This window comes from Lemur catta, chromosome 19 (genome assembly GCF_020740605.2).
Source record: "Lemur catta isolate mLemCat1 chromosome 19, mLemCat1.pri, whole genome shotgun sequence".
Classification (NCBI taxonomy): domain Eukaryota; kingdom Metazoa; phylum Chordata; class Mammalia; order Primates; family Lemuridae; genus Lemur; species Lemur catta.
Window position 1 is genome coordinate 21688529 of NC_059146.1, and position 15704 is coordinate 21704232.

A 15704-nucleotide genomic window follows, 5' to 3' on the forward strand; every position below is an offset into this window, starting at 1 on the left:
TGTGCTTGAGATGATAAGGCACCCACCTAACTAAAGAGCAAGCTGGAGATCCAGCCTCCTTTGCAATGAAAGGAAGCCAACGAAATGTGCCTGAACATTGCTGAAGAGGGCTTCCAGAAAGGCTTCATAAAGAGGGATGATTCAGCTGAGGGGTGCACAATTCTGATCACACCTTCTGTCCTCATTCTTCCTGGAAAAGTGGATGTGATGGCTAGAGCTCCAGATACCACATTGTGCCCATGAAGTAATCTTGGAGATGAAAGCAGAGCAGAAAGGCAAAAGAAGCCTCAATTCTTAATGGCAACTTGGATCTGCTTCTCCTGCTCTGGACTGCCACCTCTTGTCTTTAGGTTACATGTGAGAAAAGAAATCCCCCCATCCACCAAAATCATTGTTACTTGGGGGCGCTTTTGTAGGGGGAGCTCTTTCTTACAAACAGCCAAACATAACTCCTAAATGACATTGTCAACTTAGCGCTGGCATTATCCTGGGGAGGGATCTGAGTCAAGCTTCAGGAACATGACGAGGCACTGACAGGGTGACACAGCCAGCCCCTGCTGACCCACCAGAAGACTGCAGAGGCATGAGCAAGTCCAGCCAAGCCCAGTGGGACAAGAAGAAGCACCCAGCTGAGGACGTTGGTACTCTGAGACCGGAGTCTGCCAACCTTCTCATTTGCTGGCAAATTAATAAACTACTCTTTCCTTCTCCCCAAACCACTTATCCTTGTTCTTCTGATGTGAGTTCGGGGACAAGTGCGGAACTTTCAGCAACAAAATTTGGCACCCCTTTGTGGGTGACCTCATTGGCTCTCCGGTGGATCAGCACCCTACAACTAACTACTGGAGGAAGCAGGAAGCAGCCCCAGGACAAGCCGTGGGCCTTCACCGGAAAGAGAGGCTTCTTTTCTTGGTCAGAGGGCAAGGGACGGCCCCAGCAGCTGCCAGAGCCTGTTTTAGCTCCAAAGGCAAAGCAGCAAACAATGGGTTATTAATCTGTCACTGAGCTGATTCTCCCATGGGAAACTTTACGTATCACTTTTCTGTTTGATTTGCTTTTGCATTTCTTAGTTCAGGTATACTTTACATACCACAAGATTTACCATTCTAAAATACAATTCGGAGGGCTTTTTGTATATTCACAGGTTGTACAACCATCACCACTAATTCCAGAATATTTTCACCACCCCCAAAAGAACCCCCATTCCCTTTAGCCATGACCCCCACTCCCCTCCCCCAGCACCACAAAAACACTAATCTCCTTCCTGCCTCTATAGCCTATTCTGGAAAATTCATATAAATAGAATCATATGCTATGTGACCTTTTGTGTCTGACTTCTTTCCCTTAGCATATGTTTCCAAGGTTAATCCGCATTGCAGCCTATATCAGTACTTCATTCCCTCTTATGGCTGGACAATGTTCCACTGTGTGGACATACCAACCTGTTGGTGGACACTTGAGTTGTTTCTACCTGTGGCTGTTATGAAAGATGCTGCTATGAACGTTCATGTCAAGTTTTCATGTGGACATATATATTTTTGCTTCTCGTGGGCACATACCTAGGAGTGACATTCCTGGGTCGTATGTTAATTCTGTCTCACTCTTTGAGGAACTGCCAGACTGTTTTCCAAAGCATGTGCACCATTTCACATGCCCACCAGCAGTGTGTGAGGCCTCAACTTGCCCTGTCATTTTAGTGACTGTTGATGACACTCTCCCAAGCAACAGCTCCTCGGTGATAATAAGTCGATTAGCTGTGAGAGGCCGGAGGCATATCAAGAATAATAACATCAAAGAAACTCAGCGGGTATCGACAGGGGGAGCATTTATTTCACGCTACGGATGGAACAAACACTCCGAGGGCTCCCGGGGGCTTCAAGGTGGGCCACTGTCCCGGCGTCCTCACTTCCAGCGGCCTCCAACGCGGCCCTTCCCTGCCCCCTTCCGGCTGTAGGAGAAGGAGGTGGTATTAGGAAGGAGGGGGGCCCTTCCAACCTCTGAGCCCCCAATTCAGGAAGTCCATCCCCCAAAATATTAGCCCTCCCCGCCCAGAGGAAGATTTGAGCAAAGGCGCTCAACTGGCAATGGGCGTCTCATTCAGATTTAACAATCTGGGTGGGGTGGCTGGTGGTTAGAGGCTTCATTGACACGTGGGAGTTGATAATATTTGTAGGTGAGTTCAGGATATTCACGTGGGTGCTGATACATGTTTATGAGTCAGGGGCCAGAGTCGGGAGATCGGTGGGGAGAAGGGTTGGGCGATCTGAGGGTCAGTAATGTGCAAGAGGGGCAGGGGAGGCTGGGGTGAAAGCGACAGGGAATGAGAGAGAGAGAGATGAAGAGACTTTCTCAGCCTCAGCCCTACAGATATTTGGGGCCAAATTATTCTTTGCTGTGTGGGGCCCTATCTTGTGCATTGTAGGATGTTGGACAGCGTCCCTGGCCTCTACATTCTAGATGCCTGTGGTCCCTCTCCAGTTGTGACAACTAAATCTCTCCAGACATTGCCCGATGTCCTCTGGGAGCTAGGACTGCCCTCCCCTCACACCCTCGAGGACCACAGATTTAGAGGGACACAGACAAAGGGATTGAGACCTGAGAGACCAAGGGCAGAGAGAGGAGGACAGGGAATGAGAGTGTCCCAGAGAACAAAGGACAGAGACAGAGAAAGGGGCAGATACCAAGAGGGGGTAGGGGATGGGCACCCACAGAGGGAGGAGAGAGATGTGGGATAGGGGGGTGTCTGGAGGGGGAGCAGGTCACACTCACAACTTCTGGGCGTGGCTGATGCGGTTGTACAGCACGTTGATCTGCAGAGCAGGAGGGAGATGCTGGTGGGGACAGCAAGTGGGACGGCCGCCCACCCCTTCCCTGCCCTCCCCACCTGGCCCAGCCCAGCCCAGCCCAGCCCATGGCAGTCCCCCTACAAAGGCGAGTCCCACCTCATATCTCTGCTGCTTCAGCTTTGCCATCAGGTCGAACTTCTCGGACTCCAGCTGGTGGATCCAGTCTGACAGCTCCTGGGCCTTCTCCCTGGCAGGGCAGGAGGGTCACGATGGAGGAGAGCCAGGGCACGCCTCAGGCCCAGAGGAGGTGGAGAAGGACTCGGGCCCAGAGAGGTTGGGGGAACCACCCAAAGCCACACAGCAAGTCTCCAAGCTCAGTGTTGTTGGCGGCATTTGGTTAATATTTGAGGCCAAAGGTTTTTAAATCTGGGCCTACTTTCTCCACCTCCAAAATGGAGAGAGATCTCACGTTTTCCCAGGGGAAAGGAGGATGCCATTCAGGGTTAAGAGCCCAGGCTCCAGAGTCAGAAACCACCCCCGGTTCAAATCCCACTTCTACCATTCTCGCGCTTATGACTCCAGTCAAGTGACTTCTTTTAAAATCCTGTTTTGTCTACAAAAAATATATAAATAAAACGGTGGAAGAGATGACTGGTTGCCTGCCTAACATCCTTTGTTTCTTTCTTCTTTAAAAACAGAAACTTGTGCAATTGGCTCTGTTGAAAAACTACATTTCCCAACCTCCCTTACAGGTGGGGATGCCCAGTGGGGTGAAAGTAGGTCATTCCAGTGGGGCTTCCAAGAAAGACTTTGTGGCTCTTCTCTTGGAACTTCTTTCTGCTGCTTGGGTCATGAATGTGATGTCTGGAGTTCCAGCAGCCATACTGGGCCATGAGGTGATTTTGAGAATGGACATATGAGGCTAAAAGTGACAGAGCAGAAAAATAGGATGCGTCTCTGATGATTTTGTAGAATTGCCATACCAGCCGTGGACTACTGACCTTCAGATATCTTCTATGTGAGAAACTAAACCTCTGTATTTTAGGCTGCTGTAGTCAGACCTCAGTTACTGGAGGCCAAACTTATTCTTAACTGATAAAAAATCTGCACTGAGCTGTTGTGGGCTGAGATAACGCATGTCAGGTACCTGGTATACAGGCATAGAGCAAATACTCAATAAAGCTAATCTTAGTATTCATTTTATTATTATTGGCACTCCTTAGGGTTTGTTTGTGTGTGTGTGTGTGTGTGTGTGTGTGTGTTCGTTTGTTTGCTGGCTAATGGCTTTTAAATGCCTTCTCCTCTGTGGTGTATTTTATTTAAGAATTTTATAGCCCCCTCATATGCCTCTGGTTTCTATCTAATAAATAAAATTTAGGCAACTTGAGATCCTCAAAAAATAGTACTGGAACTAAATTACGAGTATGTGGCAGGGGACAAACAAAGGAAGAGAAAGAAAAAAATGAGTATCGACCGCATATTATTTTATGCCAGGCCCGTGATGATATCTTACATGAATCACGTACATGGCGGGAGGGCGCAGAGCTGGTTCCAAGGCTTCCAAGAACTGTGCACGTGTTTTCCCAGCTCCACATTCAGTGCCCTCACATTGGGAGTCAGAAGTCAGCAAGGCAGGAGTATTTATACAATGGAAATGGGCAAGTGCTAAATCTAGACTTTTTTCCCCTGGAGAGCCAGCTGTTAAATATTTACCATCAAGCTACTTTACAGCGTGAAAGCAAAGAGTGAGGACTATTGCACCAGACTTCCCGGGGTTCAAATCCCAGCTCTTCCACTTGCTAGCTGTGCAACCTTGAAAAGGTTACTTAACCTCTCTGTGCCTCAGGTTCCTCATTAGTAACATGAGGATGATAATAGTATCTACCTCATAGGATTGTAAACCCTCCCTAGGAGGAAGCTGCTGCTATCATCATCATCATCATCATCATTATCTCGTTGAGCTTTCACAACTCTGTGAGGTAGATTTATCATATCCTCATTTCACCAATGAGGGATGGGAGGTCCAGAGACGTTAGACAACATGACTAAGGTCACACAGTAGCTGGTGGAGCTAGCACTGCGCCCGGGCAAGTGTCCTCAGCACTTGAGCTCCAAAACCTAGCACGATGCCACCTCTGAGCGGTTTGAAGTTTCTGACAATTTGAGCCATGTCCCAGCTGTGCCCCAGCCACGCCCCGTCAAGAAGCAGATGACAGGCCTGAAGGAAAGGCCCTCCCCAGCCTTCCCTCTGTGGCTTAGCACGGGATGCAGGCTGTCCTGGCAACGGGATGTGAAGGAGGCAGAGTCCCATGGGACAGGAATTCGGCTAGAAAATTCTTGCCAGCACATCGGATTTTTATTCAGGTAAAAGAGCCCATCCTGAGCTCCCGTGGCACATTATCAAGTTAACAAAATCTCCTAAATGGGGGGAGCCATCTTGTCCAGCTTCCCCTCTATGTGACCTGCCAGAGTCTAAAGGCCACAGTGGGTTCTGTATCAGTGATCAATGACATGTTTCACAGAGAAGGCAGCAGGGGCCCAGAGAGGGGGAGCACTTGCCCAGAGTCACACAGCACCAGGGCTCAGACCCAGGGCATCTGCCTACCTGAGTCTGGGCAAGGGTTCTCATCTCTCTGTCTCAAACCCAGGCCCCTCCACCCCCAAGCCCCCCGCACCACCTACCGGAGCTGGTCCTCCCCCATGTAGTCAATTTCCAGAGGCTTCTTACGCTCAGACAGGATTCGCTGTTTCATCTCCCGCCCTGTCTGCCGTTTCCCACGCTTCTGTTCAGCCTGAGGGTTGGGGAGGGGGCACCTTGAGCTGGAGGTCAAATCCCCCAGGACGAGGGTCAGACCCAGGAACCCAGGCACCCAGGCCCTCCTCCCTCAGACCCAGAAGTTCATACTCCTATTCTCTCCTCCATCCGGAACCAGAAATCTGAACCCTCCACTCCCTCCTCCCTCAGAACTGAGACCTCAGGCTACCGCATGCTGAACTCACCTTGACCAGGTAACCTCCGAAATGGGCCCCCATGTTGGACAGAACCTTCTTCTTTTTGGCATCATCCTCTGCCCGCTTCTTGGCCTCTTCCTCTTCCTTCCGCATCTTCTCCTCCTGTGGGAAGAAAGGGGTGAACCCCACGGGCTCCCCTCCAGGACGGAGGGAGGAGGGCCCTGGGATGGGAAGGAGGGGGCTCATTGCCCTGCTGAGTGAAGCTGGGGCACAAGGATCCATCAGAGCCAGTGCCCGAGAAGCAAGGGGAACATCAGGATTGGCAAAAATGAAAGAGCCCCCTCCCAGCCCCTCCAGGCCTGACTGTGTGACCACCTGCAAGTCCCTTCCCCTCTCCGGGCCTTAATATCCTCCCAGCAAAAATCAAAATGAGGAGAGAGGAGGAATATGCTTGCTTCCTCTGCATCCCCCCAACCGGAATAGCCAATGGCGAAATTTGCTGTGTGACCACAGTCCAGATACCTAACCTCTCTGAGCCTTGGTCTCCCTTAATCTCATGAGATGAAAATTCATTTTCAGAGGGTTAACAAAGGTGACTGGTGATAGGACTGGGGGCTTGGGGCACTAAAGAGGCTGATGGGCTTGAGCCTGAGGAAGGGGTTCTAGAATGTTTAGTGAAGCCATTTACAATGTTCCAGAAAGGCTACACTGCATATTCCATGAGCAGTGACTTATCCACACTGAACCCTCTCTGCCCACTGAAAGGGTGGTGAGGTGGACGCGGTTTTCTGCACAGCCGGCATCCCCTACCTGAATTACTTTCCTATTGCTGCATTAATTTACAAACTTACTGGCTTAAAACAGTGCAAGGCTATTATCTTGCAGTTCTGCAGGTCTGAAGTCTGAAATGAGTCTCACTGGGATAAAATCAAGGCACGAACAGAGCTGGATCCCTCTGGAGGCTCTCGGGGATAGTCTATTCTCTTCCCTTTCCTGCTTCTAGGGGCCACCTGCAGTTCTTGGCTTGTGGCCCTTTCCTCCCCCTTCAAAGGCATCTTCAAATCTCTCTGGATCTGACCTGTTTTCCTCCCTGTGTTAAGGACCCACATGATAACATTGGGCCCCCCAGATAATCCAGGACAATCTTCCCATCTCAAGATCCTGACTGAATCACATTCATAAAACCCCCCTTGGCTGTGCAAGCTAATGCACTCACAGACTCCAGCGAGTAGAATGTGGATATCTTTGGGGAACGTTATTCTGCCTATTTCCCTACCCTACTGTTACTCTTTAAAAATGGTTGGAGTGAGGACCCACTCCTTGATGCCGAGGTGGGTGATGTCTCCAAGGTCTGAGCCACTCAAAGAATTCTAACCACTCTCCCCAAACTAGCCAGTGATCAGCCCCATGACGGACAGGTGAACAGTCTGAACACACCCCAGGGTTTGTGCAGTAGAGAGAGAAAAGAGGAGTTTAAGCTGGAGCTGCTGGTGGCCACCCTGTGAGTCAGGGTGTCCAGTAGGGACACCAACCATTCCAGTGTGCCTGGGACTCATGGGATGCAGGATTTTCAGGGATAAAACCAGGAAAGTCCCAGGAGCCGGTCACCCTAGTGTCCACAACATGTGGGCCAAGGGTTGGGAAGAGAAAAGCTCCGTCTTTGTGATATCATTTGAGTCCCTTGATCCAGCCATGCCTGAAGCAAGCCAAGCTCTAGTTATATGAGCCGATAAAATTCTCTTTCTCCTAAATCCAGTTTGGGTTGGGATTTCCACTTCCAACAGAAAGATCCTTAAAGAATACAGCGTGGGGGTTTTCTCAGGACGACAGAGAATATCAGAAATGGAAAATGGAGCGCCCAGCTGAGGAAGAGCCACGCAGTCTCGCAGGGAAGGGGAGGCACCCACCGCCAGCTTCGCCTGACGCTCGCGTTCCTTCTCCGTCCTGAAGCGCTGTTGCTCGGCTCTCTCCGCCCGGCGCCGCTCCTACAGGAGGGGAAGCATGTGGGGGTGCAGAGACCCCCCTCCCGGAGTCATTCCTCCCCAGAGCAGGCTTGAGTGTGGCCACCGACTTGGGTAAATTCCCCAAAGTCTTGGCCTCCGTTCCGTAATGGGACAGAAACCATTCTCCGCTCTCTCCCCGAGACCTGAGGGGGCGGCACAGAACGAGGAAAGAATCTGGGGACCCGGGACTCCCCCGACTCACAATGCGCTCCTTCAGCGCGATCAGCTCCTCTTCTTCTTTCTTCCTCTGCTCAAAATGCACGTCGATGAGCGTCTGCAGCTCCAGCAGGTCCTTCTCCATGCGCTTGCGGTGGATGTCCTGCCGGGGGACAGAGAGCAGCCGGGCCTGAGACCCAGAAACCCTGCGCCAGGCGCAGGCAGCGGGGAGCCCTTCCCAGCAGGAGGCGATGAGTCACTGGTCGGCGACTCTAAGGACACGCTTCCCAAACGCGGAGCAGCAGGCCGCCTGCTCCTGATTGGCACGAAGGCGCCGTGAGGACTAGCAGCAACCGCGCCTGGGGACCCGGTGCCTGTTACTTACATCGAAGTCAACGCGCTCCCCTTCTGGGATCTTGGGGGGGATCAAAGGAGGCACCATCGGACGGCTGAGGGGACAGAGAGGGACGAAGACCATGAGTAGCCGGCCTCCCTGACCCGGCCCGGGGACTGCAGCTGTCTGCTGTGGCAGCCGGTAGCCACCCCCGCTTCCGACTCCCTTAAATGTGGCCGGCGGGGACTGAGATGGACCGTCAGTGCCAACCGAAGAATGTCAGACACCTCACTAGGATTGGTTTATACTGATGACATGTTGGAGTGGTAAAATTTCAGACATAATGGGTTTAATAAAATATGCTATGAAAATTAATTTTACCTGTTTCATTGTACTCTTGAAAATGTGGTAGTAAAAGAATGTAGGTGAAGGCCAGCCCCCAGCCCTCTCCCTGGCTTCCTTGGAATTCTCCCTTTCCTGGGTATCTGAGGCAGAGCCTTCTCATCTGCCTCCCACCTCTCTGGCTGTCCCATGTCTGTCTCCTTGTCCCCCCCTGGGGAAACTGGAGAGTCTTCCTTTGCCCGTCTGTTCATTCACGGGCACTCTTATGGCCAAGGGCATTCACTCTAGCGACTTCAGTTACCAGCCATTACCGAGGACTCGCCAAGTCTGTCTCCAGCTCAGACTCTCTCCTGAGCCCCAGGCTCAGGTTAACAGACGTCTCCTGAACATGTCCCAGCTCCCCACCTGCTGTGCTCCGACAGAGCTCATTGACGACTCCAAGAAGGAGGCAGCAGCTCCAGCATCCTTTTGGTTCCCCCAGAGAGCCCTGGGAGCTGTCCTCACCTCCTCCTCTCCTGGCCCCAGTAATTTCCTAAGTCCTGCCTCTTTCTCAGTCCATTCTCTCCCCTCCACCCCACGTCCCTGCTCCAGCTTAGACCTCTTCCCCTCTCACCTGCACCGTCACTCCGGCCTCCTCTCTGGCCTCCCTGCCTCCAGCATGTGGCTTATCCTCCTCTATGACTCCAGAGGGACCTTCCTAACACCCAGAGCTAGCTCGGTCCCTCCCTGCAACTCCACACTGCCTTTAGGATGAAGTCAAAGCAACCAGCCTGGCACTCAAAGCCCTTCCCCCTCTAGCCCCAGCCAGCTTCTCCAGCATCTCCTGTACTCACTCACAAACACACACATTTCCTGGTTCCCTGACCAGGTCATGCATTTTCGAACCCCTGGGCTTTTCTTTGCATGTGCTGTGCCCTCTGCCTGTGATGCCCTTGCCCTGACATACTCCACCCCCGCGGCCTCACCTGCACCAACCAGCCTTCGCTGACCCTGAAGCGAAGGGTCTCTCTATCTCTCTATCTGTGCTCTCTGGTCCAGATCCCGGCCAATGCCTCCTCTGCTCAAAACCCTTCCAAGGGCCCCCACACCGCAGGAATAGTGAGGCCCCGCCCCTCCACTCCATGGCCCCGCCCCTTCTTGCATCCTACACTCCAGCCTCCATGAAATCCACACCACTGCTCATCCATATCCGGAGAAATTCGGCTTCTAGTTTTTTTCCCTACTTGGATTGCTCCCTCATTGTACCTCCAAGCCTGGGCCTCCTAGTATGTGTCCTCTTAGCACAGTGAGCTCTCAGAGCATCTGCTGTTTTGCCTTGCTTAGGATCCTCGTTATTAGAATGACCTGTGCCCACATCTGTTCCCTGGACGGGTCTATATCCAGCCACGGGACTTAGTACATACCACACAGCCTTCTCTGCCTACCATGTCCCTACTACCCCCTTCAGGTGTCAAAGCCTTTGTCACCTAGGACTCAGGCATCACCTCCCCTGAGAAGCGTTCCTTGATTGCCCAGGGCAAACATAGGGCCTCCACCTGTGTTGCTCTGGTACCTTGGTCTTGCATCACTGTGTCTGGATCTGTTTCACCAATAGGGTGGTGGACAGGGTTGACTTGGTTTTTATTTATTTATTTATTTATTTATTTATTTATTTATTTTTGAGACAGAGTCTCACTCTGTTGCCCAGGCTAGAGTGCCATGGCATCAGCCTAGCCTAGCTCACAGCAACCTCAAACTCCTGGGCTCAAGTAATCCTACTGCCTCAGCCTCCCAAGTAGCTGGGACTACAGGCATGTGCCACCACGCCCGGCTAATTTTTTCTATATATATTTTTAGTTGTCCGGTTAATTTCTTTCTATTTTTAGTAGAGACTGGGTCTCGCTCTTGCTCAGGCTGGTCTCGAACTCCTGACCTTGAGTGATCCTCCCACCTCGGCCTCCCAAAGTGCCAGGATTACAGGCGTGAGCCACCGCGCCCGGCCAGGGTTAACTTGTTAAACACAGTGGGAAGTTCCCAGAAATGTCTGCTGAAAGAAGGAATGGTTGACTGCTATCTGCTTTATTTCAACATCTCCCCTCAATTTCTGCCTTTTTCACTCCCTGTCTCTGGAGGTGGGGGGAAATATTTAGGATGATGTGATTGGGACCCCCATCCCCATAGGATCTCACCTTGGTTTGGGGCGCTCCTCTTCTGTTGGTGGTGGGGGACACAAAGACATAATTAGCAAGAGTTTGGGGGTGTGGCTAGGCCTGACACACCCTGGGGAGGGAACCCCCAAGCCTCGGCCCCCAGGAGTCCAGGGAAGGACTCTGGAGTCCAGTTCTGGGGAGAGGTTTGGGGAGAAGAAAAAGGGAAGGGCAGACAGGGTGGCCGTAAAGGAGGAGGGACACACGCATCAGATATACATTCAGAACCGGTGTGGGAGCCCCCCACCCCAGCTTTCTGGGAACCCAAGAAACCCAAGAGGCCAAACCCCCAGACCTTTCCACATTTATATACACAAAGCTCCTGTCCTCCTCCATTGGGACCCAGCAGTGCAGGGGGGCCCAACCTCTCTCTTCATTCAGTGACCCCAGAGTTCTGTCCCCAGCCCCCTCCCCCTGGGGGACACAGTCTCCCAGTTCTAGGCTCTTCTGCAGCCCCAAATTCCAGGCCCCAACCTTTGAATGTATATGAGGGAAAAAAAATAACAGACAAAGATGAGGGGAGGACGGGGTGGTGGCTCTCCGCAAACATCCAACCCTTCTATAAGTATTCCTCCAGGCTGGGGAAGAAGGCTTGGGTGTCGGTCCCTTTAAGAAGGAAGGGAAATGGTTAAAGCCACTGCCAGGCGATTTCCCTTCGCGGCCACGAGAGGGCGCGGGGCTCTCCGGGGCTTAAAGGACCGGGCCTGGGGATGGGTTACGGGGTGTGGGTGGGGGAAGATGTGGGAGGTCGGGGCCCGATGATGTCGGGGGTCCCTCGGGGCCCCCGAAATCGGTCTCGGGAAGCGAAGCAGCCGCGGTTACCTCGCTCTGCCGCCGGCTCCGGCTCTTCGGGGGCTGGGGAGGGGCGGGAGGAGAAGCGAGGGTTTGGGGAGCGCGGGAGGGGAGCGGCCACGCCCGGGTGCGGGAGGGGAGAGAGGGGAGAGACCGAGAGGCTGTTAATGGAACTGGGGCCGAGGCCCTCGGGAGCCCCCACCCCCCGCCCGGCCTCCACCCCAGGCCCCCGGCCCGCCCCCACCCGGCCGGGCCCCGGGACCCCGCGTCCAGCTCCGGGCCTGCGGAGTCCAGGACCTCACCTTCCTCCTCCTCCTCTGCAGCCTCCTCTTCTAGAAGAAGATGGGGGCAGAGAAGAGAACGCGTTAGGACCCCGGGGGGCGTGGGGCAGGGGAGATCGGGTGGCCAGAGACCAGGGTTGGAGTCTCAGCTGGACTGGGTGACCCCTCTGGGCTCGGCTGCAAACGGGCACCGGCCGCGCGGAGACTGGACTGGGAAACGCTTCGAAACCCGGAGACGGGGCGGGGGTCCCGGAGGGCGAACCCCCCCTCCCGCGAAGGGGCCGCACCTCCTCTCGCCTCCCACCCGCTCAGGCCAGCCTCCTCCCCACTCACCTTCTGGCTGCTCCCTGAGGACCCGGTGTTGGGGGGACAGAAGGGAGGAGGAGAGTTAGACATTTGCGGGGGCAGGAGAGTCTCTCCACTTCTCCACGCCCCCAACCGCTCCCGCCAGCATCACTCACTCCTCATATTCCTGCTCTTCGGCGTCCGACATCCTGGTGTGACCTAAGGGCCAGAGAGAAAAGGCCGTGTGGGGTGAGGTCCCGAAGGAGGAGGGCGTCTGGGTGCGCGGACCCGGGTCTGAGGGAGGACGGCCCGGTCGTGGAATTTAGGCCAAGCCTGAGGACAGGCGTGAGAGGTGTGGTCCTGGCACAGCCCCTGGCTGCAGACCCCGCCCCTGTCCCCACAGCTGTCCTCTTTTGTCCTATGACAGGTCCACGGAACCCGATCTGAGTTGGGATTAGGAGGAGGCATTTGAGAAGGGACAGTGGCCTGAAGACAATAGCTGCCCCACCCCCAGGGGCTATTTTGGGGGAATGCCACAGACGGTGAAAGAGAGGACATTTCCTAAGAAGGGATTTGAGGAGAGGGAGCTCCTGGGACAATTAGTCACACCCGTCCCCTCTCCCACCCCAGCCCCTCCCCTTTGGCTGGTCATCTTCCCACCTGTCTCCTCTTTTCACCTTCACCCATATCCATGGAGGGGGTGGGTGTGTGGAGAGCAGTTTCTGTCCACAGACCTCATCCTGACCCCTACATATTTAGTGACTGCCCCAACCTTTCAGATCCCCGGGGCTCCAAGGTGCCCAGGTTAACAGGCCCCCCAAATCCCAATACCCATAGACGCTGAGAACCCAGTTTATGATGGCCCTAGTTTCTGAGCCCAGCAAGTCCTCATACCTCCAGATTCTGAGGCCTCAATTCTTTTTATCTTATTTCATTTATTTTCTTTTAGTTTATTGTTTTATTTTATTTTATTTTGAGACATGGTCTCGCTGTGTTGCCCAGGCTGGAGTGCAGTGGTGAGATCATAGCTCACTACAGCCTCAAACTCCTGGACTCAAGGGATTCTCCTGCCTCAAGCCTCTTGAGTAGCTGGGACTGCAGGCACATGCCACCACACCCTGCTAATTTTTTAAAAACGTAGAAACAAGGTCTCATTGTGTTGCCCAGTCTGGTCTCGAACTCCTGGCCTCAACTGATCCTCCCACCTTGGCCTCCCAAATTGCTGGGTTTATGGGCATGAGCCACCATGCCCCAGTTCTTGATAATCCAGACGTGGGCTTGGATATCCTAAGACCCGCGGGTCTTGAAACCTAAATTCTGAAACCTCAAGATTATGAGACCCTCAAAATCTTGATACCCAAACTCGGAGGCCCAATTCATGATATCCCAAATTATGATACTACAACGGCTGACACTTTTAATCATAAGACCTCAGAATGTGAGACCTCCATTCCCCAAACCCCAGATTCTAAGGCCCCTTCCCAGTCCTGATACCCTCAGAGTCTGAGACCCCAAATCCTGATACTCAAATTGTCTGACCTCCAAGCTCAGATATCCCTGATTTCTGAGATTTTCCCAGACTCTGAGACCTCTGAGATCCTAAGGATGTTATTATTAATTATTAATATATTCTGGGTCATCCGAATCCTGGCACTCCCAGATTCTGTACCCTACAAATCCTAATACTTTCCCCTCCGTCCTGAGTCCCCCTAAAGTCCAAGCCTCTCAAATTCCCAGGCCTCCATTTTCATGCCCTCTCTACCTCCACAGCTCCTCCCCACACCCCTCATCTTCCCCACCTCTCTCCTGCCTCCTCCCCCAGGGACACTGTGGAGACCAAAGAGCCCTGCAGAGTCCCTTACCTAAGGCTGGGTCTGCAGATGCGGTAAAGGCAGGCTGAGACTTCCTGAGGGGCTGAAGCAGCCCTGAGGTTTATAGCTGGATGCTCAGCCCCGCCCTGGGGGGAGAGGGAGGGGGAGAGAATTCCTTTGCTCAAACACAGGTCTGAGAACTTGGAGACTGCCCTGCTGCCTCTGGCTCCCCACTCAGGGTCCAAGCGACTGCTGGGTGCTCCAAGCAGCTCTCCACCCCAATCAGCGCTGCCCAGGAGCCCCAGCTTCGGTCACGCACCCCAGGCTCCCCGTGATGCTCCACACTATTTCCCTCGCTTATAGCAAAATGCACCCTGTGCTTTGACGCCCTAGGCCCAGCACCCAGTAGGCCCTTGGAGAATGCTTAATGACAAAACGGGTACAAGGGATACTTCCTGTTTCCATCTCTCTGTTCCCTCTTTCTGTCCCTCCATTTCTGGAATTCTGTTTCTGTTGTCTCTGTCTCCCTTTTGTCCCTGTGGCTCCCCATCTGTGTATCTGTGTGTGTGTCTCTGTCCATCTCTCCCCCTCCCCGCCCCCACCCTTTTGTCTGCCACCAGGATTCCACCCTGGTGACAACAGGCACTAAAGCTGGGAAGCAGGTGTGGCAGGGGGGAGGGGAGAGGATGGCGTGTCAATTAGGCTGGCAAGACGTACCCTCCCAACCTCCCCCCCATCTGACACTGATCTTTTTTGGTATCCCTCTCCCCCTTCCCAGCTAATCCACGACCTTGACCTCTAGGTTCAAACCAGCCCTGGGGAGCTGGCTTCCCCACACCTCCATGCCTCTAGGTATCTCTCTCTCTCATGGTCTCAGTCTTAGTGTTTCTGTTTCTGTGCGTTTCTCAGGGTCCCTCTTTGGGTCTCTGTCTTGGGCTCTCTCTGCATCTCTCTGTCCCTTTCTGGGTCCCTCAAAGGGCATTTTCCTCCACGTGTCTCTCTGTGTGTTTTTGTCTCTGCAGTTCTGTGGGTAGCTCTGTGCATCTGCCTCTCTCGGTATCTGTGTCTGTTGGAGCTCACAGTCTCTCTGTGAATTTCTGTCTGCCTATGGCCCCATTGCTGTCTCTCTTTGGCTCTGGGTCTCTGGCTCCATGTTCATACCTCTATCTTTCTAGCTCTTTCTGAATGTCTCTTTTAGTGTCAACAATTCTCCCTCTTTCGCTCTCTGTTTCTTTCTTCCTTTCTCTTTCTTTCTTTCTTTCTTTCTTTCTTTCTTTCTTTCTTTCTTTCTTTCTTTCTTTCTTTCTTTTCTTTTCTTTTCTTTTTCTTTTTTTGTTTATGAGACAGGGTCTTGCTTTATCTCCCGCATAGTTCACTGCAGCCTCAAACTCCTGGGCTTAAGTGATCCTCCTGCCTCAGCCTCCCAAAGTGCTAGAATCACAGGCATGAGCCCCATATCCAGCCTATTCCTGCCTCTTATAGGGTCTCCATGGTCTCTGTGCTTCGCTATGAGTATATCAGTGTCTTTTTTTCCCTCCGTTCTTTGCACTTCCTTCTATGTATCTGTGTCTTCCCTCTCCCCTTTGGGTCTCCTTCTGGCTCTTTCTCTCTGTGTTCCTGACTCAATCTTTCTGTTGCCAGTATGTCTCTCTGTCTGTCTCTGTCTCTGTGTGTCTCTCTCTTTGGGTTTTCACCTTGGCATCTCTGTGCACCCCACATGGAGCAGAGGAGCCAAACATGCCCTATATTGAAGATCCATCTTGTCCCTGACCTGCT

General features: G+C 53.0%; 1 protein-coding gene across 1 annotated transcript; it reads right to left on the minus strand.

Moving 5' to 3' along the window:
- Window positions 1-1808: 1808 nt before the first annotated feature.
- TNNT1 (troponin T1, slow skeletal type) lies at window positions 1809-12546 on the minus strand. The gene is made up of 13 exons (XM_045532767.1): window positions 12294-12546; window positions 12166-12179; window positions 11854-11883; window positions 11582-11614; window positions 10742-10763; window positions 8283-8346; window positions 7944-8060; window positions 7646-7723; window positions 5787-5900; window positions 5469-5578; window positions 2943-3033; window positions 2770-2810; window positions 1809-1948 (listed from the first exon to the last, which is right to left on the minus strand). The coding sequence occupies exons 1-13, from the start codon at window positions 12323-12325 to the stop codon at window positions 1903-1905; spliced, it is 792 nt and encodes a 263-aa protein (XP_045388723.1). The 5' UTR covers window positions 12326-12546; the 3' UTR covers window positions 1809-1902.
- Between the last annotated feature and the right edge of the window lie 3158 nt (window positions 12547-15704).